General features: G+C 39.5%; 2 protein-coding genes across 2 annotated transcripts; one reads left to right on the top strand and one right to left on the bottom strand.

Moving 5' to 3' along the window:
* The first annotated feature begins 42 nt into the window (after positions 1-42).
* Positions 43-18,611, top strand: dbndd1 (dysbindin domain containing 1). The gene is made up of 4 exons (XM_015038647.1): positions 43-543; positions 5,735-5,878; positions 11,033-11,170; positions 17,562-18,611. The coding sequence occupies exons 1-4, from the start codon at positions 513-515 to the stop codon at positions 17,714-17,716; spliced, it is 468 nt and encodes a 155-aa protein (XP_014894133.1). The 5' UTR covers positions 43-512; the 3' UTR covers positions 17,717-18,611.
* LOC106951241 (AFG3-like protein 1) lies at positions 18,022-27,945 on the bottom strand. Its single transcript, XM_015038641.1, has 17 exons — positions 27,634-27,945; positions 26,851-26,911; positions 26,656-26,715; positions 26,436-26,554; positions 24,910-25,056; positions 24,748-24,822; positions 24,535-24,659; positions 24,167-24,440; positions 23,937-24,074; positions 23,703-23,856; positions 23,512-23,619; positions 22,238-22,363; positions 21,942-22,052; positions 21,427-21,542; positions 21,130-21,330; positions 20,832-21,026; positions 18,022-20,741 (listed from the first exon to the last, which is right to left on the bottom strand). Exons 1-17 carry the CDS (start codon positions 27,724-27,726, stop codon positions 20,589-20,591), a joined length of 2,256 nt encoding a protein of 751 aa, XP_014894127.1. The 5' UTR covers positions 27,727-27,945; the 3' UTR covers positions 18,022-20,588.
* Positions 27,946-27,977: the final 32 nt, after the last annotated feature.

Raw genomic sequence — 27,977 nt, forward strand, 5'->3', positions numbered from 1 at the left:
CACTGCCCTCCCTGACTCCCCCATTCTCTCTTGCAGCCTGGGCAGCCGGCCAGCCCAGCCCTCCCCATTTTTCTCTTTCTCTCTCCTCTTTGCTCTGGATCTCTCTCTGTTTTCTGCACACACCGAGCCAAGCCTCACAATGCTGTGTTTACCAAAGCAAGTGGCTGATAAATTTGCTGTGATGTCGCCGTTGCCAGACCTCCCTGTCTGCTCTCTAGTCTTCACATGGCTCTGATGGCAGAGCGGGACAGGTGGACTGAGCTGGAGGAGGAACTCCACATCTCCTGTTTGGGACAATTTGCACAGTAGAGAGATAGAGAGGGGAAAAAAACAGAAAAAGGGTGGAACAGAGCCAGTTCAGAGCTTAGGTCTCGCTGTGTCCACCAACCTCCACCACCCCCTCTTTACTCTCTCCTATGCACACTCACTTGCATACATTCCCCTTCCCCATTTGTGTCCTCCACTCTCCGATGCTGGTGTGGTGAGAAGCAGAATCCTCTCGGCTGAGCTGCATGGAGGCACAGGGAGGGGCAGGGAGCCCAGGTAAGAGCCATTTTCCTGTCCTTTCTTTTTAATGCCACAGCTGGGAACAGGGCTGAAGCAGAATCCTGTCCCCACTTCAGGAGGCTTGTGCTAAAATGATGCCTTTTTTTTTTTTCAAATAGACTGTGTGAATTTCTCTGCTTTTGGTCTCCGATCTGAAGCAACTCTTAAAGAGTTCATTAACGATACATGTGGTTAAATACAGCACCAAAGCACTACTTATCATTGTTCTTTTACAAGGGATGTAGTAAAGGAGGGTTGATCCCCCCCCCCCCATTCACACAGTTTAATCTGCTGTTCTTTTTAAATCAGCTCACAGGAGGTCAACCGTGCAAAGGCTGGACTGCTGAAATACAAATTGTGGAACAATAGTGTGGCCTTTGTTGTAAAAGCCACCCAGAAAAGCCTGTGCTACGGTGGAACTGAGGAGGGCTTTATTACGGCTGCTGGACAGAATCATAATTGAAAGTGATGACATTACAGCTGCATTTTATGTTTAGCACTGGTATGCTATAGATAACACAGGAGCCCTCAGTGACACGCCTATTAAACTGTGATGAATAAAAGAGGGATGTTCAGTTTATTGATTTTTATTTATTTTTGGGGGGTGGGGATAAGACATAAAGACAAAACAATTGTTTTTAACAGCTGAACATTATTGCTGTATAAATCATTCAGGATAACCTGAAATTAATTGCACGTGTTCTTCTGTTCTGACAGATAAACTAAAATCATGAAAATGCCCTGTGCTTTGCATTTCTATTACAAACATCTGCACAAGTTTCATAATCGAACAAGAATTCAGTTAAAAGTGAGCGGCTGCAGCCACTTTATTACCTGCTGATGCAATTGGTAAGTGTGGTTTGTACACCGTTTCAAATGGAGCAATATCCATTCAGATCCAGCTGCTGAGAGGAGTCAGTGTTACAAAGTAATAATTGTTCTATAATGAGATCCATAAGCCACCAGCTAAATTATAGAGCTGATCTCATGGGAGTTTTCAATAGTGAAACAGTTCTAAATTATTTAGAAAAGAGTCGTCCTTAAATAAACGACCCACAGATATAAAAGAAAAATAGCAACAACAAAAAAGAACCTAAATGTGTCTGAAAAACAAATCAGGACTGAAATAAATCATTTATAACAATCCCAATTCATGACATGAGTGTACACTTGCTGCTAAATCAACCAGGTTTTAAATTACATTTACCGTTCTCTGATTTTAGTTACGCAGAGGTGGAGGTGTGACTTCATTTCAAACACTCAATTTCATACACACTTTCAAATCTAACACTTTCTCTACTCTTGAATTTTAGCATCTCTGTTTTTCCCAGTTATCCCAGTCATGCAGTACCAGCGCAAAAGTCTAAGACATTGTTAAAATGTAATTCAAAATTATGGGACCTGTGACGGTTCCTTGTGGAATTCCTATTTCAATTTTGGAATATTTAATGTGATCAATTAGAAAACACTGTTTTCTAATTATATCCAATTATATTTGGATATAATTCAAACCATGACAGTGACTTTTCAGGCTGATTGTGTCTTGAGTGATTTGAGATAAAGATATTGTGTTAAAAGCCTTCCTCATAGTATGCTGTAGCATTTCCTTTGCCAAGTAGCTGTTAGTCTCTAAAGGATGTCAGTGTTTGCATGCTAAAGTAAAATGTGCCCTTAAAGGGTAAAATAAAAGTCATTAAAATGACACATTTCACGCAGGTTTGGTGTATATCAGCTATCAGGTAATCTCAGGTCATTTGTATTTAATTATTGCTCATTTGTGTTGTCATTGAGTACCATGGAAGTAAAGTCGGATAATTTGCCTTCTATGCCGATTAATCATTGGAGGAAAGCCTTTCCTTTGTCATCAGTTCCACCCAGATTATCTGTTGTTGGATTGTTAAGGAGCGCGCCACGTGTTTGCAAACCCTACCAATTTCCTATTTCTGGCTGACTGACGTGAAACAAGAAAACAATCCATACAACATTATTTTTGAAACTCTTCATGACTGTAAACCAACTCAGTTTGGCAGAAGATGTTGACTGAAAACATAAAATCACCTACAGCATGAGGTTTGTGTATAAATAAACACAGAATACAGAAGAAACATTGACAGCATCCTGAGGGGTGTATTAATTTGTCTCTCTTGTCCTGCAGTAATTGACTGTTAATTCAAGATCAAATTCAATCTGACCCCAGATAATAATCTCATTCTAGAGACCGTTGTCATACTCCTGTCTATTCGTCTTCCTTCACATGTCCTGGAGTAGCATCTGCAGAGACAGTTGCAGCAGACCGGCGCAGTCGTGGAGAGAGACGCATATATGACACCCAGCTTTGTTTTTATGTGTAAGCCACCGGTACAATTGACCCGAGCTTCTTCAGCAGGTGGTTGCTTGATCAGGCCAGCTGGGCATACTGGGATGTCTGGAAAGGCTCTTTTTGTCTGTTGCCATTTTTACATTCTGACTGAAGTCCAGAATCATCTTTGGCCAAAATCACAGATGCAAAAATAAATAAAGAAAGAAAGAAAGAAAGAAAACTCTGTGGGAACTTTAACATGACATGCATTCTGAGCATTAGACATAGATAACCGTAAACATCTTGCATTTTAAATCAGTGAACAGAGTCACTGATTTAGAAACTGAATCTCCATCCTGCCGTCCAAATATTGAGTAAACATTTCATTACGACTACCGAGGTTAAACTGAGATCTTTCAAGGCGCAGCTCCTCAGTGGGGGAAACAAATCAATACCCAACGATTGCCGTTGCTTCTCAAAGGCATATCGCAGCGTGTCCGTCTTCCCCCCTCGCTCTGCTGCATTCAGCCGTCTTTGTTCCAGAAATTTAACAATCTTTGAGCATGTATTGCACGAAGAAATGGTGGCCGCCATCTGCTGAGACCCATCTGCTGCACTCCCACACTGCACTGCAATAGTTTTTCAGGTCTGATCGTTTCTCCTTAAAAGCTGAAGATTTTTAATATCATTGTGTAGTTTGTAGTTGCTCGACTCACCGGTCAACGCTCTTGTATTTCAGGCAAATGTGCAGCTCTTTTCATGCACCTGTGCTTTTCTTTGCCCAGACTTTGCTTTCAGCTGTGAATTTGATGCCTTAACCCTGATCAAGCAGAGCCTCTGTGGAGTATTAACTCCTAAATGTGAAAATGTGCTATTATGAATTTGTTCTGTTTAGCGACTTTAGAAGTGAAGAGGATGATGGTTTTCTAGTCAACCCTTAAAACACAAACGCATCAGCTGGAAGAACGTGGCTGCAAGGCGATGAATGTCACATCTGAAAGTGAAACGAAACGTAACGTGAACGCCTAAAACTCATGTGATGCTCCATATGCCTCGAAGAATATTTTCCTAATCTTCCTCATTTTGTTAGGTTGACGCCGGTCCAGACGGTTTGATCTAAAATCTAATCGAGTGTCATATGCTGAGATCAGATCAACACAAGGACGACACATTATGACTCACACAGTTTTTCGTTTTCAGTGATCTCACAAGGTTTGTTGACTGACGCTCCGTATAAAAAACAAACTCTTCTATCAGAATAAAAGAGTGTCTTCTTTATCTACACCAGTTCAGCCCACCATACTTAACGTGTAAAATAACAGAGAAGGTGTTGAGAAACTACAGCGTTGAAAGGGAAGTGATCACACTTTACCTCTGCATTTGTCTGTTCATTTCTATTCAGTTTTGCACTAATGCACATTCATCTCTGCTGTTAAATGCTCCTATAGATCACAGTGCTTGTGTGATTTGGGTTCTTGTTGAAACACCTACTTTTATCATCGATCCTTCTGTCTTACCAAGAGCATTTCCATCGCAGGACTTTTTCTTCCCCAAGGGTTTAGGAGCCATTAAGACAATTGTGTTTCTCTCTTGTAAAAACAGAAATAGCCAACAGTTTGGTTTTTCCTAAAAGGCTTAGAGATGGAAATGTTGTCCTGGTTATGTCTGCAACTGCGATTTTAAAATTTTGCTTAATTAAGGCGTGAAATGGGAAGTTTAACATTTTTTTCAACACAGGAATCAGCTCATTGACAGCAATGGCTGCAGGGATAGATAGAAAGAAAGGAACATTTTCCTCATCAACAATTATTCTGATCTTTGATCACGAGAACAGAGGAGGGAATCAGAGAAATGAAATCTCAGTTTGAGTGTTCAGTTTCAAAGCTCAACACTGAGTGGCTCAGTGTGTGTCTTCACCTCGTTGTTGTACTTTCTGCGTCGTGTGTCTGTGCACTGCTGTGTCAGATAGAGCTGCTGTTTCACCCCACAAAGAAATGTTGCTTTTTTATGACATCGCTTACCAACAAGCCTGAAACTTTAAGGACTTTGAACCAAAGTGGAAAGGCAAACACTTATCAGCAGGGTCATGATCCCTGGGTTTCTTTAAATAAAATTAAAAACAAAAGTTTATATTGGGAAAAACCATTTAAAGGTTCTAACAAAAAAGATGCTCACTTCTTTTTTCAAGCATGTGAACACGGCAAGTATAAGTTAATATGATCCGTGGATTAAGCCTGCAATTCTGATTCATAAACCTGACTAGAAGTTGTAAGTATGAAAAATCAATCACATAAGCGAATTTAACAAAAATGATTGACGAACACAGATGTTTTTCAGTGCAGAATATGTCTAACAAAGTAATACACAAACTTGAAAAGCATTTTAAAAAGTTTTCTAAGTCTTGATAAATATGGAAAACTAAAACAGAGTATGAAGCATTTTTTTATTCTCTATGAATGTCTGAATGTATCAATCTTTCTGTCTTGGTCCTCTGTTTTAATTTCCTACCTTTTTTTCCCTCCACCCTACCTTCCCTGCCTTCCTACCTTATGTCAAGTCATTCATCTCATTCCCACTTTTCTTAGCTGCTTTTATTCCTCTGCTGTCATTCGGTCCTTTTTGTGTCAAGCTGACACCCTGTTCTGAGATTCAGAACCTTTTGTTCCTGATTTTTAAATGGAGATCAAACATATAGAAAAAAAAATCTAATTCCCTAAAATGTTTTTTTTTATTTTTAATGACAAAAATCCTTGGATCAATAACTTTTTTCCTCCGCTCCCTTTCTTTCTTTCTTTCTTTCTTTCTTTCTTTCTTTCTTTCTTTCTTTCTTTCTATCTTTCTTTCTTTCTTTCTTTCTATTTCTCTGTTTCTGGGAACATGTGACGATAGAGCCCAACAAAGACATCCAGAAGCTGCTGAAGCCGTCCAGCTCAGGGGATTTATCCAAGGAGCTGTTCCAGCACCCGTCAGGGGAGGCAGAGGGCAGCCTGTCGGGCCACACTGCCAGCCTGCTGCACATCAGCGAGAAGAGACGTAAGTGTTAAATAAAAATGGATAAAGACAAGGAGATATGAGGCTATAAAACATTTGAGAATATCGCTTCACCAGAAAGGAAACCTTTGACATTTTAAAAGTAAAACTTTCTGACAGATTAGCTGCCACACTTCTCAAGGAAAAATAAAACAACGAAAGGCACTTTCATTGTTAATGATGATCAAAAAAATAATAAAGTTGATTTAGATCACATCCAGCGTGCACTAATTCTAAATTTTTAACCCGTCTTAACCGTCTCTGTCTCCTTTAAGTATTCTGCTCCACCAGACTGCTGTGACACAGTTTCATCTGAAAGGACTCATTGTGTCGCACAGATGCTTGTGTATATGTGCCACCAAACCTCACGGCCGCTGAAGCACAGCAACTGAGAATGCAGAAGCGACATAAATGACAACAAGGCCACTTTTATCTGCTTCACTAACTAAACAGGTCTCTGGGATTGAAAGTGGCACATTAACCAGCCTTGCTACCTGGCAGGTCAGATAATATGCTGAGACGGGAATCAGTGAGAGGAGGATGCTTCAGGAAAAAAAACGACCAGAATTTTGGTTTAAGTGCAAGATATTAATGATAATATCTTAAATTATCTTAATAAGATCTAATTAAAACTTTAAATGAAGCAAAAGATTATCAACATGTTTCATGCTTAATGTGTCTGAGATGCTTGGGGTGGTGAGGTTATTTTCTGATTAATGTAGGAAGTACTCCAGTACAAAACAGAAGAGATGACAAGATTTCCTGTTTTTAAAGAAAAGGTCAAATGTAATGGTTGCTGAGATTTTTGCGTTATTTATTTTTGGGCCCAAACTGTCGAAGTTTTCAAGACAAGGACATTGAAATCCTAGAAGAAACAAAATTGTTTTTATTTACAGGGACAATTAAATAATACAGTGTTACAGTTAAAGGAAACTATTGTTTTTTTATCCATGGACCCTTAAGACAAAAGCCAATTAGCAGCTAATTGCACATATAATCATGTTAACAAAATGGGATTAGCTTAAGTGGACTGCGAAACAGAAATACCAGTTGTAGCTTCCTAACTGAACTTTTTAAACAGCTTTACCTTCCTACGAATGATGGGTGGCATTTATTTAATTTCCAAACTCTACACATGAAACTGTGTAATAGCCAAATTTGTCTTCTGTTAAACCGAGGCAAAGTATCGTATCGCTCTTTCAGCTAGTTGAATGCTTTCAATTGTCAGAACTCTGTGGTACATTTCTTTCAGTTTTGAAACCAATTTTACTTAAAAAAAAATTGATATACATTGAGATCAAAGTGACCCACGTCTAAGTATAAGTAATATCGAGCTAAACTCCACTCTGTTACAGTTTTTTTCTTTTTGGCTTGTAAAATACTTTCATATCGTCAAATCGAAACCATACCTGTATGTACCACCAGAAATTTACATAAACTATAGGAAGTTTTAACTGCCTAGGCCCTAAAACAATGTTACTCAACCTCATGCTGTGGTTACGCAGAATCTCTGTCTGCCCTAAGGAAGACTAACTCAATTTATTGAATTCTTGGAGAGGCTGAAAGGACAAAGGTTTGGACCATTTTCCTGACAAATGCAGCTAAAAATTATTTGACCAGTTGCGGTGGAATTTAGATCATTAAACTTTCAACCCTAGAGTGGTCATAAAATATAGTTTGGTGTGTAAAATAACATGTGGCACACGGAGACCATGACAAAAGTGCAGCGGCACATCCTTCATCTCAGTACATGAAAGACGTGTAACAGACAAATCAGCAGCATGTAAACAATCAACAGTAGAAATTCATGACAAAGGTTGATGTGTCACAAAATGCACATCATTTCTTAAATTTTGACAGAATAAATGTTTTTTTAGATACACCAACATATATGGCAGCAAGAAATAAATCAATAACAGAAACACTCAACTAAAGTACTGTGTGAAATCTTTTTGTTATATACCAGCAGAAAAAAGAATATATAATCTAAACCCTGCATTCTTATTTTTTTTAAAGACTCAACCCCTGTCTATTAGTTGTCTGTCCTGCTCTTTTTATTGAATTGTGAAGGCAAATCCATCATTTTGCATGCAGAGAGAGATTCATTTACATGTGCTTTAGGCAAAAAAAAAATCCTTCCAGTTTTTTCGGCTTCAGCTAAGGCGTGTCTCGGCAGGATTTAGTAGTCCTCCCCACTCATGTCTCAGAGGCTCTCTGATCATCTTTTGAGATGAGGCAGTTGTTTCAGTGCCTGCCTGGGAGTGAAATCACACTGATCAATAATTTAAGAAGCGCGATGGGAATGGAGGATGCAAAAAAACATGAGGAGAAAAAAAATCGGTCTGAAAAGGAAGTGTAGCTGATTGGGAATTATGTTGCAATAATAAGGAACATTTTTACCACGTTATGTCTTACACTCATGTCTTTTTTTTCCTCCTCCGTTATTTTGCATTTATCATCTCTCCTGTAGCTTCAACTCTCCCTACTTTCCCCCATCATCCTTCCTCTCCCGCTTCTCTTTTCATCTCCTCCCCCACAATTCTCTTCATGTTGCATTGCCTCTAGTTTCCACTTACCCCCGAAAAAAGATGCTCATAAAGGTAACTGCTAACAAGCCTCTTTCAGTGAACTAAATGAAAAATGTATTCCTTGAAATACTCAGACATAATTGGAAATGATAAAATCTGTCTGTTATCTATATTCTCTCATTTTTACAGCCTCCTTGTTTCAATCCCACGTTTCCCGCCACACCCTGTGTTGAATGTTCTTAATATATTTAACAAATTATTCATTGCTACTATTTCAGCATGATGGATACTCCTCTATGAATCAATATTGGGTCTGTTTGGAGTAGGATGGAGGAAATGAGGTACAGCAGACAAAGAAAGCAGCAGGAGATTTGGCTCTTCCTCTTCAACATGAAGCAGCCTTGGAAGCGGCATACAGACGGGATAATAGCAGTTTTCAGCCTGCCATTCTCCTTTTGTTCTCCTCTCAACGTCTGACCCGAGAGCCATTGTTTAGACTTTGCAGCGTAAACTGTTGTCAACTAATTTATGAGGAAATCACACGTTCATCTGCTTCTCTTTCACATCTAGATTTAGGCTTAAAAAAAAACAACATATGTTGTTAAAATGTCATGTTCTTGAGATGTCAAATCATGAGACAATAAAAAATCATTTTAAAAGTGGATTCCTATTAATTTAAAAACATGTAACGAAATAAAAGGTGCAATAACCTGAGTGCAAAAGTACTTTTAAAGTCGGTTTCAACAGTCAGGTACTTGAGTTAATGCCTGTCATTAGTTAGGAAAACTAATTAAATATAATAGATATTCCTTCCAGTCAGATATTCCTCACATTTGCACATTTGCACTCTTCTACTACAGCCACAGTTTGAAGAGATGTCATAAACTGGGGAAAAGGATATTATTGTACGGTGTTAGTCTGGAGAGAGTCCAGGGCAAAACAACAACCGTCAATAACGGGAGAAAACTCGAAACCACAGAAACGTTGGAGGTGCTAGACATTGTTCAAAAAGTCCTAAGCATAAAAGATGGAAACTGATCACAGTGGCTACCAAGAGACTGATAGCAACACAGAAGGTCCTGCGGGAATTTGTGGCGAGCGTCGGTGCACGTGACAGCAATCTCCTAGTTCCCTAATCTGGGTTGGAAGACTGTTCTTCTGAAGAAAACATCCATGCCTGGTTAACACCTTTTAAAGTTGAATTCACAGTGAAATATGGCGGTGGCTGTATTCTGCTCTGAGGTTACTTTTTAATTTTAGGTTAATTTTGCAAAGTAGAGAAACGAAACGAAGAATCGTTCAACTGTTCTGATCCTTTGGTGTTCGGTTTTTGGTTTCCTTTAATGTTTGTGCTTTGATCATTTCCTTTAAAGAGGCAGTATTAAGTATTTTAAAGGAACATAGTGCCACTCTGTAGCATATTTATGTAACTATGTTTCCTTCAGTTGTTGCGCAGTTCCACCAGGTGTTTGCTAGTTGTTGCTGGCTAGTCTGAAGGAGTTGAGTGAGGGAGATGCAGGGAGGGCTGCTTTATGAGGCAGGAGCTTGATAACTTGGATACTGCATTGTCGAGGAGAAATAGCCACGCCTTGAAGGTGGTGCCAGGTCAAATCAGCTGCTTTGGACAGCCGAATAGTTGTCTCAGTCGCTTTGTCCTTGAGTAAGACCCTTCACCCACCTCGCCTGCTGTGGTGGTCAGATTGTATGGCAGCCTTGCATCTGTCAGTCTGCGCCAGGGCAGCTGTGGCTACAGTCGAGCTCACCCCCATCGGCGTGTGTGTGAATGTGTGAATTACTGGGTGTAGTGTGAAGCGCTTTGGGAGTCCTCTGGACTAGATAACGCTCTATGTTTGTGCATTGGCTCTGCCAAACAAAACCTTACAAAAATAAACTGTTTTGAAGGTGGGCGCACTCACTCAGTCAGGTTATTGCAGCTGTTTAGATGTTTATATCTCTTCCTCCCATAAATTTGTTTCTAGTGGAATTTCGCAAGATGTATGTGTAGGTAGTATAAGTTTGCAAAGTGATTAATCATTGTATCAAAATCTGCCTTTGTATTGCAGTGTGCACACTTTTTGAGCTTCTCACTATAACGATGGAGAGAATAGCAAATTCTTTTAGACTCCTGCCGTACTGCGTATACGAATTCCTTGCGCTTCCGATTAAATTTTACCCTTGCCTCAGTGCATTACCAATTCAGCTCCCCTGGATGCCTGGTTGGAGTGCTGAGTCACACACTTTAATGCATGCTACATGTAAATATGGCCCTGCTGCATCCAGCAGCAGAGCGTTTGACCTGCTGAAGAACAAGCGTTGGTAATAAAATGAACAGGTGCAGCGTAGGGGAGAAAAATGATATAGTGGGGTGGTAAAGAAGTGGCTATTTCCATCTCCTTCCAGTCTACACACACACACACACACACACACACACACACACACACACGCACACACACACACACACACACAGGCGTTAAGCTTAAACAAATGCATTCAGTGAACAGCAGTGAGCAATGACCAAACTGGAAATATAAAAAAAAAACTGAAAAAAAATCCTTCATAATAATGTACACAACTAACATAATTTTAATCCCTTCCTCCTCACTGAGAGCATCCTGGTTTTTGTCCACAGAACCTCTGAGCAGCGTGTCGTCTCTGGAGGTCCACTTTGACCTGTTGGACCTGACTGAGCTGACAGACATGTCTGACCAAGAACTGGCCGAAGTCTTCGCTGATTCTGACGAGGAAAACCACAGAGAGTCCCCAGCAGGTAAGACCTGTGCCACAGTAAATGTAAAGGAAGGGAGTAAATGAAAGAGATTTACAATTATTGCTTACGTAGCAGTTCTCGCTCTGAAAAGATAAAAACACAACAGTTCAATCGTTCTCCTCCATCCAGGAAAATAAAAAAACAGAGCTCTATCAGACATAACTCTGCCTGGCACAGTATTCAATAGATGGCAAAAAAAAAAAAAAAAGAGAAATGTAAAGAATCGCTAACATTGAATGAGAAATATGGACTAATGTGTCTGAGCAAACTCACAATAGAGCTGAGCCAACCATTTGCAAATGAGTCTGTGTGTTTCAGCGAGTTACAGAGTTTCAAATGATTATCGCAACAGGATCCAAAAAAACCCTGCTGAGCAATAATGAGCTCAAAGGTCATGTGACCCTCTGCGTCACAGATAGAGCATTCATATTTGTGGTGAGACTTTTATTTATTTATTTATTTATTTCACAATTTGTTTCAGAGCGGCTTAAAACTCATTAATTCACTGCAACGTTTCCATAAACTTTTATAGGTGTTTTATGAGCTCGACCAACACAAAGTAGCTTATATTAATGAAGTGCCAGGAAAAGGGTACATGTTTTTTTAGTTAAAAATCTGAAGAGAGATCATTTTCTCTCTTCACTGGGTTTTAAAAGAACATCTCAAACTTTTGAACATCTCATTGAACATTGTTCAGTCCATCATCTGAAAACTAGAAGACATAACAAACCTTAACAATAAATAGACACACACTGAAACCTGACAGGCTGGGCAAAGGGAGGATTAGTCAGAGACGCAGCCAGGATGTCCATGGGAACTCTGGAGGAGAGATTTATGTCTCAGGTGGGAAAATCACTTCACAGGACAACGATTAGTGTAGCCTTCGTGGAAGAGAGGCGACGAAAAAGATTAAAGAAAAAAGAGGCAAGTGTCTTTTGTCACAAGGGGACAACTCAAACATAAGGAGGGTTGAAAACTAGCACTTCAACCTCACAGTGGATCGTGGTGGTGGCATGGTGCTGCTGAACCTCTTTCTAAAATGGTTCACCGTTTTCGGTGAAGAAAGAGACAGGACTGGGCGTACGTCTTCATGGCACTCCAGCAGTCAGGGAGACGGGGAAAGCATGAAGCACAAACGAAAGCATGAAATACACGTGCAGAAAAGTTCAGACTGAACTCTTAGACTTGGCACTGAAATGTGGAAGCAGTGTTTGCGAATCAAACAGATTTATGTAATCAGTCTCATGGCTCCTGTCTCACATTCACCTCAGAGCTAAAAATAGCATTTTTGTTATTTTCTCCTTGAACAATGCAAACACCTTCATCTTCAAGAAATCCACCCTCTCCCTGTTCTTCCTTTTTATTACTAAAACTAAAATGTTTTTTTTATTATTATTATTATTTTAATCTCATTGTGCTGCTGTTTGCAGCACAAAGACACACACAGCGCTTTTTTAAGTTTGTAAAACAGTGTAGAGTACATTACTGACAGATGTTCTGAGATTTTATTAAACAAGTTAAATGCCAGTCTGACTAGGAAACAACAGACGAGATGTGGACAAAAACACTAACACATTTTTATGGTATTACACTTTTTATAGGACAACGTCATTAATTTGGAGAGTTTCTTGTGAAATCAAAGTAACAGTTGACATCACTTACTTTCTTGTCCGTTTGCTTTGAATTTTAGTTCTTACTCGTAACTAACAACTTAGTTCGTTCCAAGACGATGACCAAACGTTTCGGACTGGACCTATTGTAGGGAGTTGCTATGGAGTTATTGTGCCTCTCTGTTATTGAATTGGTGAATTGTGTAGTGAGACTTTACAGGGTTTCAGACAAGATAAACAATCACAAATAAATATCACATCAAAATCTGCACGGCTTTAACAGATGATTTGTTTTTAGATTAGCAATTCCATCAGGGTGTTTTTTTAAATGCAAAACCAGATGTTGTTTTCCACTCATGTGATTCACTATTAAGATTATAAAAACTATCTGAATGCCAAACATAAAAAAGCAACGCAAAGCGATGGTATATTGAGCTGAAACCAGATATTTACTGCTGAAATACACACCACCTTTTTCGTTCTTCCTGCTGAACTTTAACTTGGACAAAATGTTTTCTGTTCTAATAAATTCTGATTAGTAAAAGAGTTTCTGTTTGCCAAATGCCAGAAGACTGCAAGATCAGAAGTTTACATACACTTCTTTTAGTATTTGTGACTGATGAAAAACAAGGAACAAGTTTCGCCAGGGGCATTTTGAGATTCTGAATGTGTGGACTCTAAGCTAGAGAAACATTTCTACTTTTTTTTGTTGTTTTTTTTAACAGTTGAATGTGACACTTTTAGTCAAGTGGAAATTGTATCTAACGATGATCCAAGCTTTTGGAAGTCTACAATGCCATTTCTGAAAAATGGCTGATTTAATTTGATTTTCCAAAGTTATCATAAAAGGAAGTACGTAATGTTTGAGGCATTACATCCTCAGGGTTGCCTACAGTTGACTCAAGATTTGTGAAATAACTTGAAGTTTAGTATCATCAGAGTTTTTACAGGTTTTGGTGAAAATGTAATCTTACATTTTATAATCCTCTGACCTTGAAGAAAGTATTAAAAGTTGTCTAAAAACACCTTTTTTCTTTATTTTTGGCATTTAGACGACAGAAATAATTTTGCTGATGCTAACAGGCCTAAAATATGAAATGTTTGGTGTGATTTAAAATCAAACAGTGAGAAAAAGGTTTTGTATCTCTTAAAACAGAAATAATTTGTGAAACTAAACCGGATCAGATTTTCAGGCAGCTATTCGCAAAACATGCGATGCGTTCACAGAGCTACGGAGATTTAAAAGCAAGACGCAGCGATATGCAAGATTAATTCTGTCTGACAGCTGAAATACACGAGTGAATGAAATATCAGTTTTACATTGGCTTCTACGTTTTGTGAATTGTGAGGTTTCCACTGTAACTCGGATCAGAGAGCGTTAAGCTTGGGCTGCGAGAGAAAATCGCTCAATGGAAAAATAGTGAGGACATATCAGGGTTGAGACAACGGTTAAAGCGGGGAGAGAAGCTGAAGATGGGTGAGTGAGTTCAAGCTAAATGCAGGCTGTTAAATAATTGATTTTCCCCTTCTGGAAACAAAGCCTGTTTCTTCTCAAGCCATTTAAGCACAACCAGAATGCAAGGAATTCCTTTTTGCACTTTGTCTTCCTGGTCTCAAATCTTGTGCCGGCTGATTTTATATTCACCTTCCTTTAGGCAAGCAACAGTCTGAATCCCTATTTAGATTTTGTACGTTTGGACGTGTAGCACAGCACGTTCGGTCAAGAAAGCTCAGAACAAAGAGCAATTAAAGGCTTTTTAATCTAGAGAATCTGAACAAAAGAATGATGAGGATTGCTCGATGACGCAACATAAAATTTAGACACACACAGAAAAACAAGAAATTAAACACAAAAGCGTTGGTCCAGGATTTTACTGAAGAGAAGCAGAGAGTGCGCAGAGGTAAGGGCTTCTTATTGGAGAGTAATAAAAGGAAGCAGATGAGCTCTGAGCTGGTAGCATCATCTGTGAGATAATAAACACAAGGAGGAACATAATGACCAAAACATCTGCCTCTCATTTTACTCTTTAAAACTTAGGAACTACCTCTTTGGGAAAAATATGAAACAATCATCTGATCTCACAATACAACAATTTTGGTCGGGAACCAATGAAGAGAAGCCAAAATTGGAAAAAAAAAACAAAACACGAGCTCTTCTTTTAGTTTTGATTAGAACTCCTGCTGCTGCATTTTGGATCACCTGACCCGTCATCGACGCCACACTCGTCTTTACGCAGTTACTTAAAATGCAAACAGAAAGGTTACGTCTGATCCCACAAAGTGTACATTTAACAGCTGCTTTCTCTCTTCAGCCATCCTGCTCCGTTCCTCCTTTGGGAAGCATGAGTCTGTCTATAAAAGCACCATTGAATGTAAAAAGGTCAGGTTCCGGCTCAAACTGGCTTGCCTTTAGCACTTATCTAGGCCTTTAATTACTTTCAGATCATTATCAGCAACTGCTTGCCCTAGTTCACAAACTCTGGTTAAGCTGTGCAAGAAAAACAAGAAAACAAATTGTTTTTTGCAGAATTTGGGAAGCGTTGATATGGATTTTTAGACATAATTACTTTGACGGTTTATAGGGATGAAGGGTTTATTATAAGGTCTTCAAATGAACAAGACATCTTGAGCTGTCGTCCTAGAACTACCGAATTTTATGTAGTTTTATAAGATATACCTTACAAATTAGAGGAAACTGCAGACATCTTGTGATTCAGTAACACTTAAGTGAATCAGAAACTCACTGACTGAAGCAGAGGAATCTATATTTATAGCACTGTCTGGGAGCTTAGACAAAGTTGGCGCCTGCAAAAGCAAAAGAACAAGGGATGAAAAAGAAACAACATCTCAGCAGTAGTTCATAATTTTTTTTTTTTTCCATTTTGTCTTCTCATGTTTTCCTGCAATCCAATTGTCAGGAGAGATTCAAACAGAGCACACAAAACAACCATGCGTGCATTACACAGGCAGGATTCAGCTTGCACACGTTGCAGACATTTATTTCGTGGCGTAAATGCACCAGGGAGGTTTCTCTCATAGCACATGTTACTGCGGAGTCCTTGACGCTTCACACGAGGTTGACATCTCATTAAAATCCAGCAGAGAGGCAATCAATCATCTGAGATCAATATTTGTCTTATTCCAACGCCTCTCTTTCTTTTGTCGCCTCTCGGTCTTTAATATACGTCAGGACGCGATGTGTCTTTGGGGAGATATCTGCGCGGAGAACTCGAAGAGACGGGAGCCAACATTAGGCTGATGTGTGCAGAGCACAGGAGCTCCACTTCGCTCATTTAAGGCTGATCTTATGTTACTGACGAAGGTTCAACAGCACCACCAAGTGGCATGAAGTGGCAACGACACCAACGGCTTAAAGTGTGTCCCATGTCTGATGAGAGAATGCTAATAATATCTTTACTCTGTTTTGAAAGATTAATTTGTCCATTCTATGTGATGGTTAGGTTTCTTCAATGAATTTCTGTCACATTTCCAACACAAAAATTAACGCGTTTAATTGGAATGGTGTGCCCTAGACTTAGACAGAGTAAAGTTTAAACTGTGAAGTGGAAGGAAACTAATTAAAAGAATCCTGGATTTTTATTTTTATTTATTTTTTCACCATTTTGTTTTTGTATAAACAAATGGAAATCTGGCTTTTTAGATGTATACAGTGAGTTTGGGGGTTTATATTTACCAACTTTTCACATTTAGAGCACATTCTAGTTTGCAAAATAGCTTGAGCTCAGATTGAATGACATTGGGGAACTTGTAATTTCAAAGCTGTTACACATTGACTTAATTTAGTAATAGGTTTTGACTTGGCCAATCCAGTGGAAATATATTTTTTCACATAAATAATCGTATTACAGCTCTGGCTATTTGTTTGTGTTTGTTTTCCTGTTGGGAGGTGACCCTCCTCTCTCATGTCTCAAGTCTTTTCTTCCAGAACTGTCCTGTATTTAGCTGGTGAAGCTAATGTGTTTACAGTGATGTGTTTTTTTTTTTTTTGTTTGTTTGTTTGTTTTTTTTCATCTGCACCACATTTTGCATGCAAGTCAGAAAAAATAAGTTTTTGGCTTTTGATTTAACATGGGTTTTCTAGTTTAAGCTCTTGTATAAAGGCCAGATTTTTGAAATGCACAACCATCTATAGTTCTTCCACCTGAGCCATGGATCTCTGCTGATCCTCCAGAGTTACCATGGACATCCTGGCTTTCTCTATTAATAATGTTGTCCATCCAACCCTGTAGTTTAGAAGGACTGATCCTGATAGGTCTCTAACAAACTTAAGATCTCCACAGGACAGCTGGTGTTCAGATTGAATTACACACCGGTGAATTCTGTTTTTGTTTGTTTGTTTGTTCTGTTTTTTTTAATGAGGTAATTAGGTAAATGGTTTGACTGAATTTAAAACAATAATTTTCCTTCCACTTCACAATGACGTGCTACTTTGCTGGCCAATAAAATTCTTTAAAAAATGCGATTTAATGTCCTGGTTGCAAAGCGACAAAACACTGATCATTTCCTTCAGGTCTTTTTCTATGTTAGAGGAGTTTTCATAGTATATTGCTCCAATTCTGTTTTATGCTAAATACTGAAATAAATGAGCTCTTGAGATAACTGCAAGCGTACTTTTGCAGGGTGCAACATTATAAACACTGACACTCTTATTTTCATTGCCTTAAACTGTTTCTGAACAGCCTGATTTATGTGCGTCCATTTCTAAAACCCTCCGTCTGTTTGGTCTGTTTTAGCTCCAGTGATGTGTTTCTGGTCCTCAGGTTCCCACCAGCCCGTGGTGCCCAGGAGCGGCTACATGCGCTCTCCCTCGTGGACGCGCTGCAGTAAAGTGGAGCTGCCTCGTGAGAGGAAGCATCACAGTGACTCAGACACAGCAGACCCCTTAATGAAGCTGGAGAGAGCGAAGCATCCATAAAGCTCAACCCGAAACGAGCCTGTTGGACAGACACAGTGGTGAAACCAAGCCACCGAGACGCCTCCATCTGCCACTGTGCACGCACGTGATGCCCCGCAGTGCTGGCGCGTTCAGGCTCAACTCTGGAAACTCGGCTCTCTCTGCTCTAAAGATAATGACGACGTGCAATAATCTCACTGTTCCCGCTCTCTTCTCACACTAACTCAAGCAAACCTGTGCAGTCGTCGTGTCTTTTTTTTATAGCGGAGGGTTCTTATTGCACTCTGAGCTGCCAGATGATTTAAATATTGTTTTTTTTCTTCTTCTTTTTTTTAGATAGACAGGGTATGAGGTCAACAGAGTATCAGCACCTTTGTCCTTACAGCACCTCAGGGTGGGCCAACATTATGAGATTGGCAGCAAAAGTTAAAGCCACAGTGATGGCAGATCTCGAGAGGTTAGATGAAACATAAATTAAAAAATCCGGGCGCTTATTGAGACTTACTGTGTTTCTTATTAATGCGTCAGGGGTTCCTGCTGCCTATGACGTTAGCAAAAGTAGCCTTAAGATGTGGGATAATATCTTCATTATTAAAATAAATGTGTGTTGGAATGCGAAAAGCCTGAATAAAAAAGTTGCACTTCTTTCTCTAAATTGTATAGCCAGCGCCCCCTGCAGGATAGTAGGTGGTGTAGACAAGTAAAGTCAAGTAAATACACCGACTAGCAGCAGCTTGCAATAATTTGTTCCATACTCACATTTCTTTTTATTTCTTTGCTATAAATCCCCTCTCTCCAACCTCCAACCCTTAGAAAAATGTGTGGCTGCCACAGTCGATGCTGCCAGGATGCAGATGAGCAGAACTTGAAATGAAAATAAATTTAAAGCAAAGATCATGATTTGTGTGGATGCCAAAAATATAAAAAAAACGCAACAAAGTGCCAACATTTGTTTTAATAGTAAAATTAACTCAAGATATTTCTTTACTGTCAGTGAGTGGATAACAGATTGCTTGGTTTGTGACATGTTCAGGCTGCCTGCAGGAGGAGTGTCAATGACTGTGAATGCTGTGGCACAGTGGATCAAATGTGATGCTAGAGGACGGTTGAGGATTCAATAAAATTGTGGCTCCTTTTACGTTTTGTATCGTCATTTTCATGTCCAGCAAACACCTTTCTTTTTTGTTGGAGATTTTATAAATGTAAATTCAAATTTATAAAATCAGTATCAATGCAAAGAGAAGCCAATTTAAAGTTATTCTGGTGTCTGCAACAGGTTTACCCACAGGATAAATTAAAAAAAATGTAAATCAATTTCTATGACAATAATGTTTTAAAACTACTGAGACAGAATATATGCTGGCCTCAGTTTCTGCAAATAACAATTATGGATGTCATACATTCTCATTTCTAATAATAAAAAAACATTAGAAAAAGTGTTGTATTCAGCAAATTTTGAGCAAATTTTATAAACCTATTTGTTCTGCACAGGAACAGAAAATATTAACATTGAGCTAATGTCATTTACAAACAATATAAAGTCATAAGGTGATTTTGTCTCCATGAATTAAAAGAACTTGTCTTGCTCACACAGATGGTTAAAGAAGTATTTGCGTCTAAAACGTCTGTCTGACTTTAAAGTTATGGAAAGCATCGACGACATTTTTTAACATCATGAAACAAAACAAATCTAAAATCCTAATTTCCAATGTACTTCCTGATAAAAAAAAATGGGGTAAAGGATATGAATTTGTCTATATTTCATGAAAGAGATGATCAAGTTACAGTAATGACTTCTTTCATTTGTCCATACAGTAAATTTTACAATGAGTGAAAACTGGGTTAATGGGCATTACGGTGCACAGAGAGTCTGCACACGCGCTGAATTTGTCAGGCTACAGCCACAAATTCATCTTTATTGGAATATTACATGTTGTACCAGCACAAAGTAGTGAATTTAAATTATTGAGTGGGGGAAAAAAAAAATTTATAGTTTCTAAAACGTGTGACATGCATTTGTGTTCACTGATAACGCTAAATAATCCATTGAAAATAAGAGATTATTTAATATCTATAAAACTGCAGCTATTTCATGGAGGCTTCAGAGATCACTAGCATTAATGGAAAAAAACAGCATCAGGAAGACCAAGAAATAGAGCAGACAGAACTGGGGGAAAGTAGTGGAGAAGGCTAAAGCGCTGTTAGAATATCAAACAGTGTGTTAAGCTACAAACATGTCACAGAAACCCAGTATCTGAAAATAAAAAGAGTATTACACTGCAACCTGTCCAAGAGTTTTCTGTGAAAAGAAACTCAGTGACGTTCAGGGTGCAGCTTCATGCAGAGGACATTGTTGAAAACTAATGAGAGAAAGTGCAGGTGTAATTCTCAGCAGAAGCAGCTGGTTAGAGTTGATGGGGGATGGATGAGGCTAAATCCAGGGTAACCATGGAAGAAAACCTGCTGGAGGCTGAATGGAATGATTCAGATCAAATGGTTTAGATCAAAGCAGAGTCATGAGCTAATCAAAGGCAGATCATATTCAATTTAGCAGTCTATCAGAAGATCTGAGTATTACACATCCACTCTTCCATAGAAACTGAGATATTTTTCAAACATGGCAAATATTTCATGTACATTTGGTTCTAGAAAATTCTGAGTCTCGGTGAAAACATCAGCCCTTTTAGGAGATTTGTAAAAAAGAAAAAAGAGAACTCCCTTGCTTTGTACTGGCGTACAACATAAATCCCCACCAAACATGGATGGATGGATGTGGTTGTAATGTGACAAAACGTTAAGTTCAGGGGATATTAATATTTCTGAAAGGTGCGGTAAATTTGCTAATGAAGCGTGTGAAAAGTTGACTCGTTCTGTTTATCATCCTCTCCACACTTTAGTCCTTCAGGCTGTGGAGTTTTTCCTCTTCAAATTCCAACGCTTCACACAGCTCCTCATACGAGCCGTTCTCTTGAAAAGGTCGAGGTCCCAGAAGCTCCAGCATGTCCGTTCTGTCCAGAATCTCTTTTTCTAGCAGATGCTTCGCCACCTGTAAAAAAAAAAACAAAAAAAAACAAAAGAAGTGCGTTCTTTAAAATTTGAAAGCCTGCGTAGCGCACAGCAGGTCAACGCATCGCACCTTTTCCACCATCTCCTTCTTGTCGACAACAAGCTGGAGCGTTCGCTGGAAGGCGACGTCTACAAGCGAGCGGACCTCCTGATCTATGAGCTGCGCCGCTGACTCGCTGTAGGGCTTCTCTGTGACGGCGTTTTGCTGAAGGTGGAGGTCGAAAGAAACGTGACCCACAGCCTTGTTCATTCCAAACTGAACAACCTGAAGAAGCAAACAGAAATGTTCACTTACAGAGTGAAGGTTTGACTTAAAAATCCTAGTTTAAATCTCGGCGGCGGTCCTGATTGTCAGTTGAGTTGTCTACCTGCTCGTACGCCGTCTGTGTGACTTTCCTGAGGTCGTCCCGGGACCCGGTGCTGACTCGTCGAAAAAAAACCTGCTCGGCCACGCGACCTCCTAACATCACACACATCCTGTCGAACAGCTGATCCTGGTTCAGCAGGTGCAGCTCCTTAGACAAATGCTGTGCATAACCCAAACCTCTCCCTCGAGGAGCAATGGAAACCTGTCGGCAACGTCAAGCAAAAATCTTCCAAATCAGATAGATAAATGTAATTACCGGGAGCTTATTGGATTATCCAGACCGGGTCCAAGGGAATACCTTAAGCAGCGGTTCTGCATGCTCCAGGAACCATCCTGCTACGGCGTGACCAGCCCTGTGATACGCCACGGTTGTCTTTTCTAGAAGCTGTAACGGCTGAGTGTTTTTATCCAGACCTCAGATGGAAGAAGACGCCTTGAAGAATCAGCACTCAGCGAAAAATATTCCCAAATTGTTGCATGAAATGCCTAATTTCATTACATTGTTTAAAAATAGAGCTACAGCCTACATTTATGTATTCACGTCAAAAAAACGACGTGAATACGTGACGTACGAAAACGTGACGCTGTTAACATCTGGAGGGTGAATCCGCACAGAAACATTCACTATGAAAGCAAATAATCCAGTTGTGAAAAAGTGACGACATTAAATAATCAATACTTTATTAAGAGATGCTTTCATTTAGATATCAAATGCATTTTTTTTTTTTTACAAAAGAGTTTAACTTCGACAACAACAAAAAATGAACATTGTTGCTTAATAAAATGATTCATGTTAGTTTTTGGTTGACTTACCTCCAATGACCCTCTCCACAGCCTGCTTAAAGTGCTCAGCACTGATGCACTGGCTGACGTGACGTGCAGCTCTCAGCGCAGCTTCATTACAAACATTCGCAATTTCAGCCCCTATGAGAAACGGCCACAATGCATCTAGTGAAACTGAAGTGTAACACCTGAAAGAAAAGCTTGCAAGCTGGGACTAAATAGTTTTATTCCAGCCTTTGCAGCAAAATGTCCATCTTTTTTTTGGCAATTTAAGCTATAAAATTAGCATCAGCAACAGATGCATGAGCCACACTTTCCATTCTTACCCGTGAAACCCGGAGTCTGTGCAGCTAACTTCCTGGACAAAGCTTCTAGGTTTAAACAAGGCTCCAACTTCAGAGGTCTCAGGTGCACTTTAAAGATGGATGCTCTGCCTTTTATATCAGGCAGGCCTGCAGTAAAGAGAAAACAAGCCCGGCATGAATTTTATAGTACATTTCTACTGGAATATCAAGTTAATTTGCTGGAGGAGGAAACTATCGTCCGAAATAAACTCAAACAGTAGTGATACAAAGGTGTAAAAAGGTGAGTTTACATTGAAATTATATTCAACTGCCTAAATAACTTACAAGCTATAAATTAAAAAATAAAAAAGACCTTAAGGGGAAACTTTATATGTAAAGTATTGCGAATAACAATGTCTGCTCCTTGAATTTAAAAAATTTGTGAGGTTAAAACTAAAAACTTTTGGGGATTTTTTTTTTTTTTTTGACAAAGCAACACTAAGTCACATAAGGGATTTTTTTTTTCTTTGCAAGCTGATAAAACACATTCTTTGTAAAGCATTAATTTATTAAAGAAAATAAAAATGCTGCAAAGAAGGCCACTGAATAGAAACAGGTGAAAGAAATCTCGAAACAGGTATTAATCTTGCAGGTTAACATGATCTACTGCCTGCAGAGTTCTGCAGAAGTTAAGATATATAACTAACTGCAACTTCAAATTAGTAATAAACAAGCTACTCAAAATGTTGACTGTTAACATTAGACCCAACCCAAAGGTTGGTCTCCAGTTATCTTACCATTCTTTTATAAAAGAATCAGTTTCCAACTATTATCATCATTTTTTGGTCAGCAGTAGACCAGATGTCTGACTCACTCTGCACAGCTTGTAACGAGCAAATTGAATTTTAGCTGGAACAAAAACGATCAACTGTCTCCACCAAAACATAAAAGCAGCCAGACAAACACTGAATGGCTTAAATGACATTAGAGGAGAGCAGAGATGAGAAAATATGTGCAAACTTAATAAACTTCAAAGACTAAGCTTGGCATCTCATCTCCATTAGAAAAAAAAAAAAAAAACTAACAACGTTATGCCCGGGGGTTCTTGTGACTGTGGTCGAATTACAGCAACAAAGATGACGACGCTCAAGTGGCACGGCACGAAAAAGCATCAAGTAAACAGGAAAATGCTGCATAAAGTACGATTAAAATTAAATTGTTACATAAGAGCAGGAAGTTATACAACAAGACAGGGAATAAATGAAAGGGGAATGAGATTCCCAAGAGTTCAGAGAAGAGTCTGTGCTGTTCTTCACCCAAATGTATGTGACGATCAAAGCGGCCGGGTCTCATCAGAGCCGGATCCAGGACATCAGCTCGATTGGTGCCTGCTAGCACGACAATGTTGGTGCTGCTGTTGAATCCTGCAGTCATACAAACAGAGGCCTGGGGTTTTTAAAAATGTAGCGTAAGGAACTGGGAAAAATGAATGTGCTTAAACGTTCACCATCCATCTCCACAAGCAACTGGTTCAGAGTGTTTTCCTGCTCGCTCTGCCAGCCAAAGCTCCCGCTGCCTCTTTTCCTGCCGACCGCGTCGATCTCATCGATAAAAACGATGCAGGGCGCCATCTTGCGAGCCGTGGCAAACAGGTCTCTTATCTGACGAAAGACCAGATCGTAAGCGATTTGCAACACGGACAGATAATTTTTTAAGCAGTTTGTGAGAATGGAGGACTGACCCTTGCAGGGCCCACCCCAGCAAAAACTTCCTGAAACTCGGAGCCATTGACTGTGATGAAGGGAACGTCGGCCTCCCCTGCCGTGGCCTTCGCCAGCAACGTCTTCCCGGTTCCAGGGGACCCAGATAGCAGCGCACCCTGGAAAGACGAGACACATCGCATGTGAGTAGCACGTCAAACTAATTGTGACAGAAGAAATCTGAGGTGCAATCAAACACACACAGATTTACCTTTGGGATCTTGGCTCCCAAATCCCAGTAGTGATTTGGGTTTTTCAGAAAATTCACAAACTCCAAGATCTCTAGTTTGGCCTCTTCACAGCCTGCCACATCCCTAAAGCAAACATTTCCAAAGTCTTTAATTATCTTTGCTTTAGACGCTTTCATGCTGAATGGATTTCCTTTCAAACTGCCGCCGTGGGCTCCGGCCATGGGCCCCTGTCGCGTCGCAAATAGCAAGAAGCCAGCCAGGAGGAGCGTAGGGAGAACACTTAAAACCATCGTCCTGAGGATAAATGAAAAGGAAGATGACGTTAGGACAGAAGCTGGAGAAGAAAATCTAATTTACATGTTGCTTCAGCTTGAGGAAAGACTCTCACCCGTCGCTTTCACTGGTGTAGAGGACGGGTACTTTCTGTGTGGAGTCCAGACCCATTTCTTCCTGAACCATCTCCAACTTGTGTTCAAATGAGGCCACACTGCCAATGTTAAACCACAAATAATCCTGAAACACAAAACCAGAAAAACGACGTAAGAAGCGGCCCCTTTCTGAAGAGAATCGGGACACGGCGCAGAATTATTATCTTACTAACCACTTCTGATGAGTTCACTCCATCGGCGGGAAACACTTTGACATACTGTTTATTGACCACCGCTACATGACCAACCTGTGTGAAGAAAACGACCTGTTTGCACCATCGATGAAAGGAGATTAGCTGAGAAAGACTCCAGGAGCGGCACTCAACTAAACCTACCAAGCCTTTGCTCAGATACAGAACGAAATCCTTCCAGGAGATCTGGACTCCAGTTTCCCTGAAGTGGAAGTACAAGAAGGCTGCGGTCATGCCCGCAGCGGCGAAAGCAAAGTTCTGCACAGTCCTTTCATCTAAGGGAAAATCTTTCTGGAGGAAGAGGAAATGTTGAAATGAGAACAGATGAATCAGCTTCTGACCACTGTTACGTTTTAAATATTAAACCAAATGAAGCCCAAATTAAAGCTGAAACCTTCCACCACACAGGAGGCGAAAAAGGTTAAAACCTTAAAGCTCAACCATTATTTCACCTACCTAGCCTGAAGCATGACATCAACAATATCATGTTACTACAGCCTAAGGGTTTTGTCATTTCTGAATAACGTAATTATACTGTATAATTGTGTGAAATATGTATAAATATATTAATTCTGACTTCTACATTTCCTATACAATATAAAAAAAATGTCTCTAAATTCTGGCAACAACAGCTGCTGGTATTTTACCATAAATTAGAGACTTTCTTTCTTTTACAGTGTAGCAATTTTTTTTATATACCTACACTTTGAGTATTTTTTTTAGATTTGTTTGGCTCTAGTGGCCTTTGATAGTTAATTGACAGGAAAGTGGGTAATGAGAGAAGGGGGAAGACCTGCAGCAAAGGTTGCCAAGGCCGGGAATTGAACCTGCGACAGCTGCGTGGAGGCCTATGGCCTCTATAATAGGGTTGTGCTTAACCCCTGCGCCACCATATCCCACCCCAAACACTTTGAGTATTAAATATTAAAAATCCCTCCATATCCATAAGAGCAGTAAATCACCTTTTCATTTTAAATGTTTAAACTCCGTTTTTACTTGCATCCACAAACAGATCCCAATCTTTAGCTGAACAAAACGTGTCACTATTACAAGAAAACAATGTGAATTTCAACAACTTTGGAATATTTCTAATTGAAACCATGTTGGACCCAGTGTGAAGCCTTACAGGCCCAGTGGTTCTGAACACAACATAAAATGCGTTGAGTCTCTGATCTATGGAATAAAGCGATTAAAAAAAATTATAAACCTTTTATTGTTTTGTTTATCCATAAAATGCTCAACTTTTGGACACAAACTTCCTATTTTTTTCACATTGTGATAGAAGACAACAAAGCCTGTCCCTACTTAGTAAATTAGAACAATCTTTCATTAACAATTTATTGGATAAAAAAAAGTTAATTTATTAGCTATAGGCCAGTAAAGTTCTTTAACAAATACAGTCAATTGAGTCTCGTTTTAAATATTGCTTTATAGCAAATAAACTGCATAATTAGAAAACATCGTCACCTTGGCACCTTTTTTAATTATTATTTTCTCATTTGAAAATAAAAAGAGACATTCTTGTGCTTTTCTTATCCAATCTTTCTTTTCTATTAAAGTGTTATACTGTCACATACAACTTTACAAAACAAGATAAATGAGTCTCACATGTTTAAAGAATGTGCAGAACATTTTGACAACATATCTAAAGGAGACGCTAAGATCTTCACCTTGAATCGTTTCCACCACTGAGATCTCTCATTTTCTCCTCCTCCTCCTCTTTCACCCCTGCCATCATTCCCTTCGCATCTTTTGGTTCGAAGTGAGTCTTGCTCTCTATTTCTTTTATCTAAATAACAAAAGCCAGATATAAATTGCAGAAAAGCAAACCACATAAGAATTCAAGAAATGCCTCTCTCTTAGGACTGTTTTTTCCCCCGCTTCTTTTACTTTCTGCTGATGTTCGGCTGCCAGTTCCTTCTTTCCTCTTCGGGAACAATTTTTCAAAACCTGAAAGAACAAAGAAAATTAGGAAATAATCAGATGGCTGGCACTGGCCAAAAATATTTGGGTCATTGGGCCTGGTCAGTTGGATTCATTGTACTGTGTGACAGAGTGAGATGGCTCGCTGAGTGCTTCACGTACCTTTCAGCGGCCTGTTTGAGCCTAGCAGCCGTGCCAAACTGTGTTGATGCACTTGTCTTCCCTGAATGAGCAACGCAGTTAAAAATATTTGACAGGAAATGAACATCACCAAGGTAATAGTAGAAAAGGGTCACTAAAAGCCCCATCATTCATGGCAAGCGAGGGGTTGCTAGGAAAAATCCGCGACGTGTTTTCTTCCAAACTTATTATTAGGATTACTGAAATCTTATTAGTTAAGTCCTTGTTGCACTAAACTCTGTGACATTTCACCTCATTTTATGAGGTAGCAATGGCCTTGCTAGTATCTCAAAGACAATAATATTGTTTTAGTAAATGTAACATAAAATATTGACTCCTATGTCCATAATTTGTGCAAAAAGCACAAAGGAAAAACTTTTTCCCACTGAACTGCTAAAAAGAGACTTCCTTCTCATCCATCATGTTGAACCAAGAACTGCAGAAAGAACATCATGGAACTGAGGAAACTGTCTCATAAACTACATAATCAAAAGAACGGGGCCTCTTGGCCCCAGGAGAATACAAACAGCCGAGGAATGATGCAGAAGCAGCGCTACTGTTTGTTTGTTTGAGGCTTTGAAGGGCAGCTGTCAGCAGAGACGCAAAGGTTTTTCTCACGACAGACATGTTCATGGCTCAATGTAGGAACTCACGCATCTTACAGAAAATGCATTTTTCTATATAGAAAAAAATATATATATTTTTGCAAAGTTACACATTGTTATACATGCATACATTTTACTTAACACAAACATTTCTTCTTACCGAAGCCCCTTTGCAGCGCAAAGTAGCTGAAACTGCGAAAAAGTTTTGTCTCCACGTCCGAACAGCCCGCGCTCGGTTCCGAAAAGACCACATGCTGACGACGCAGATCCCCGTCAGACAGAATAGCGAGGAGCCGCAGTCCCCCTCACATCTGCTCCCATCTGCCCACAGACGCACGTCGGATGAGCCGGGAAGAAGCTGCGCTCTGCACTCATTGGAGACCGGCGAAGAACAAGTTCAAACCAAAGATCTCGCGAGATGAAAGTTAATTGTAGACGCACTTAAAGTGGAATGTAAATAAACATGTCTCGAACATATTTCAGTTTATTACAATTATTTATCTG

This window comes from Poecilia latipinna, unplaced genomic scaffold, assembly GCF_001443285.1.
Source record: "Poecilia latipinna isolate Pla-1442-1.1 unplaced genomic scaffold, P_latipinna-1.0 Scaffold448, whole genome shotgun sequence".
Lineage (NCBI taxonomy): Eukaryota > Metazoa > Chordata > Actinopteri > Cyprinodontiformes > Poeciliidae > Poecilia > Poecilia latipinna.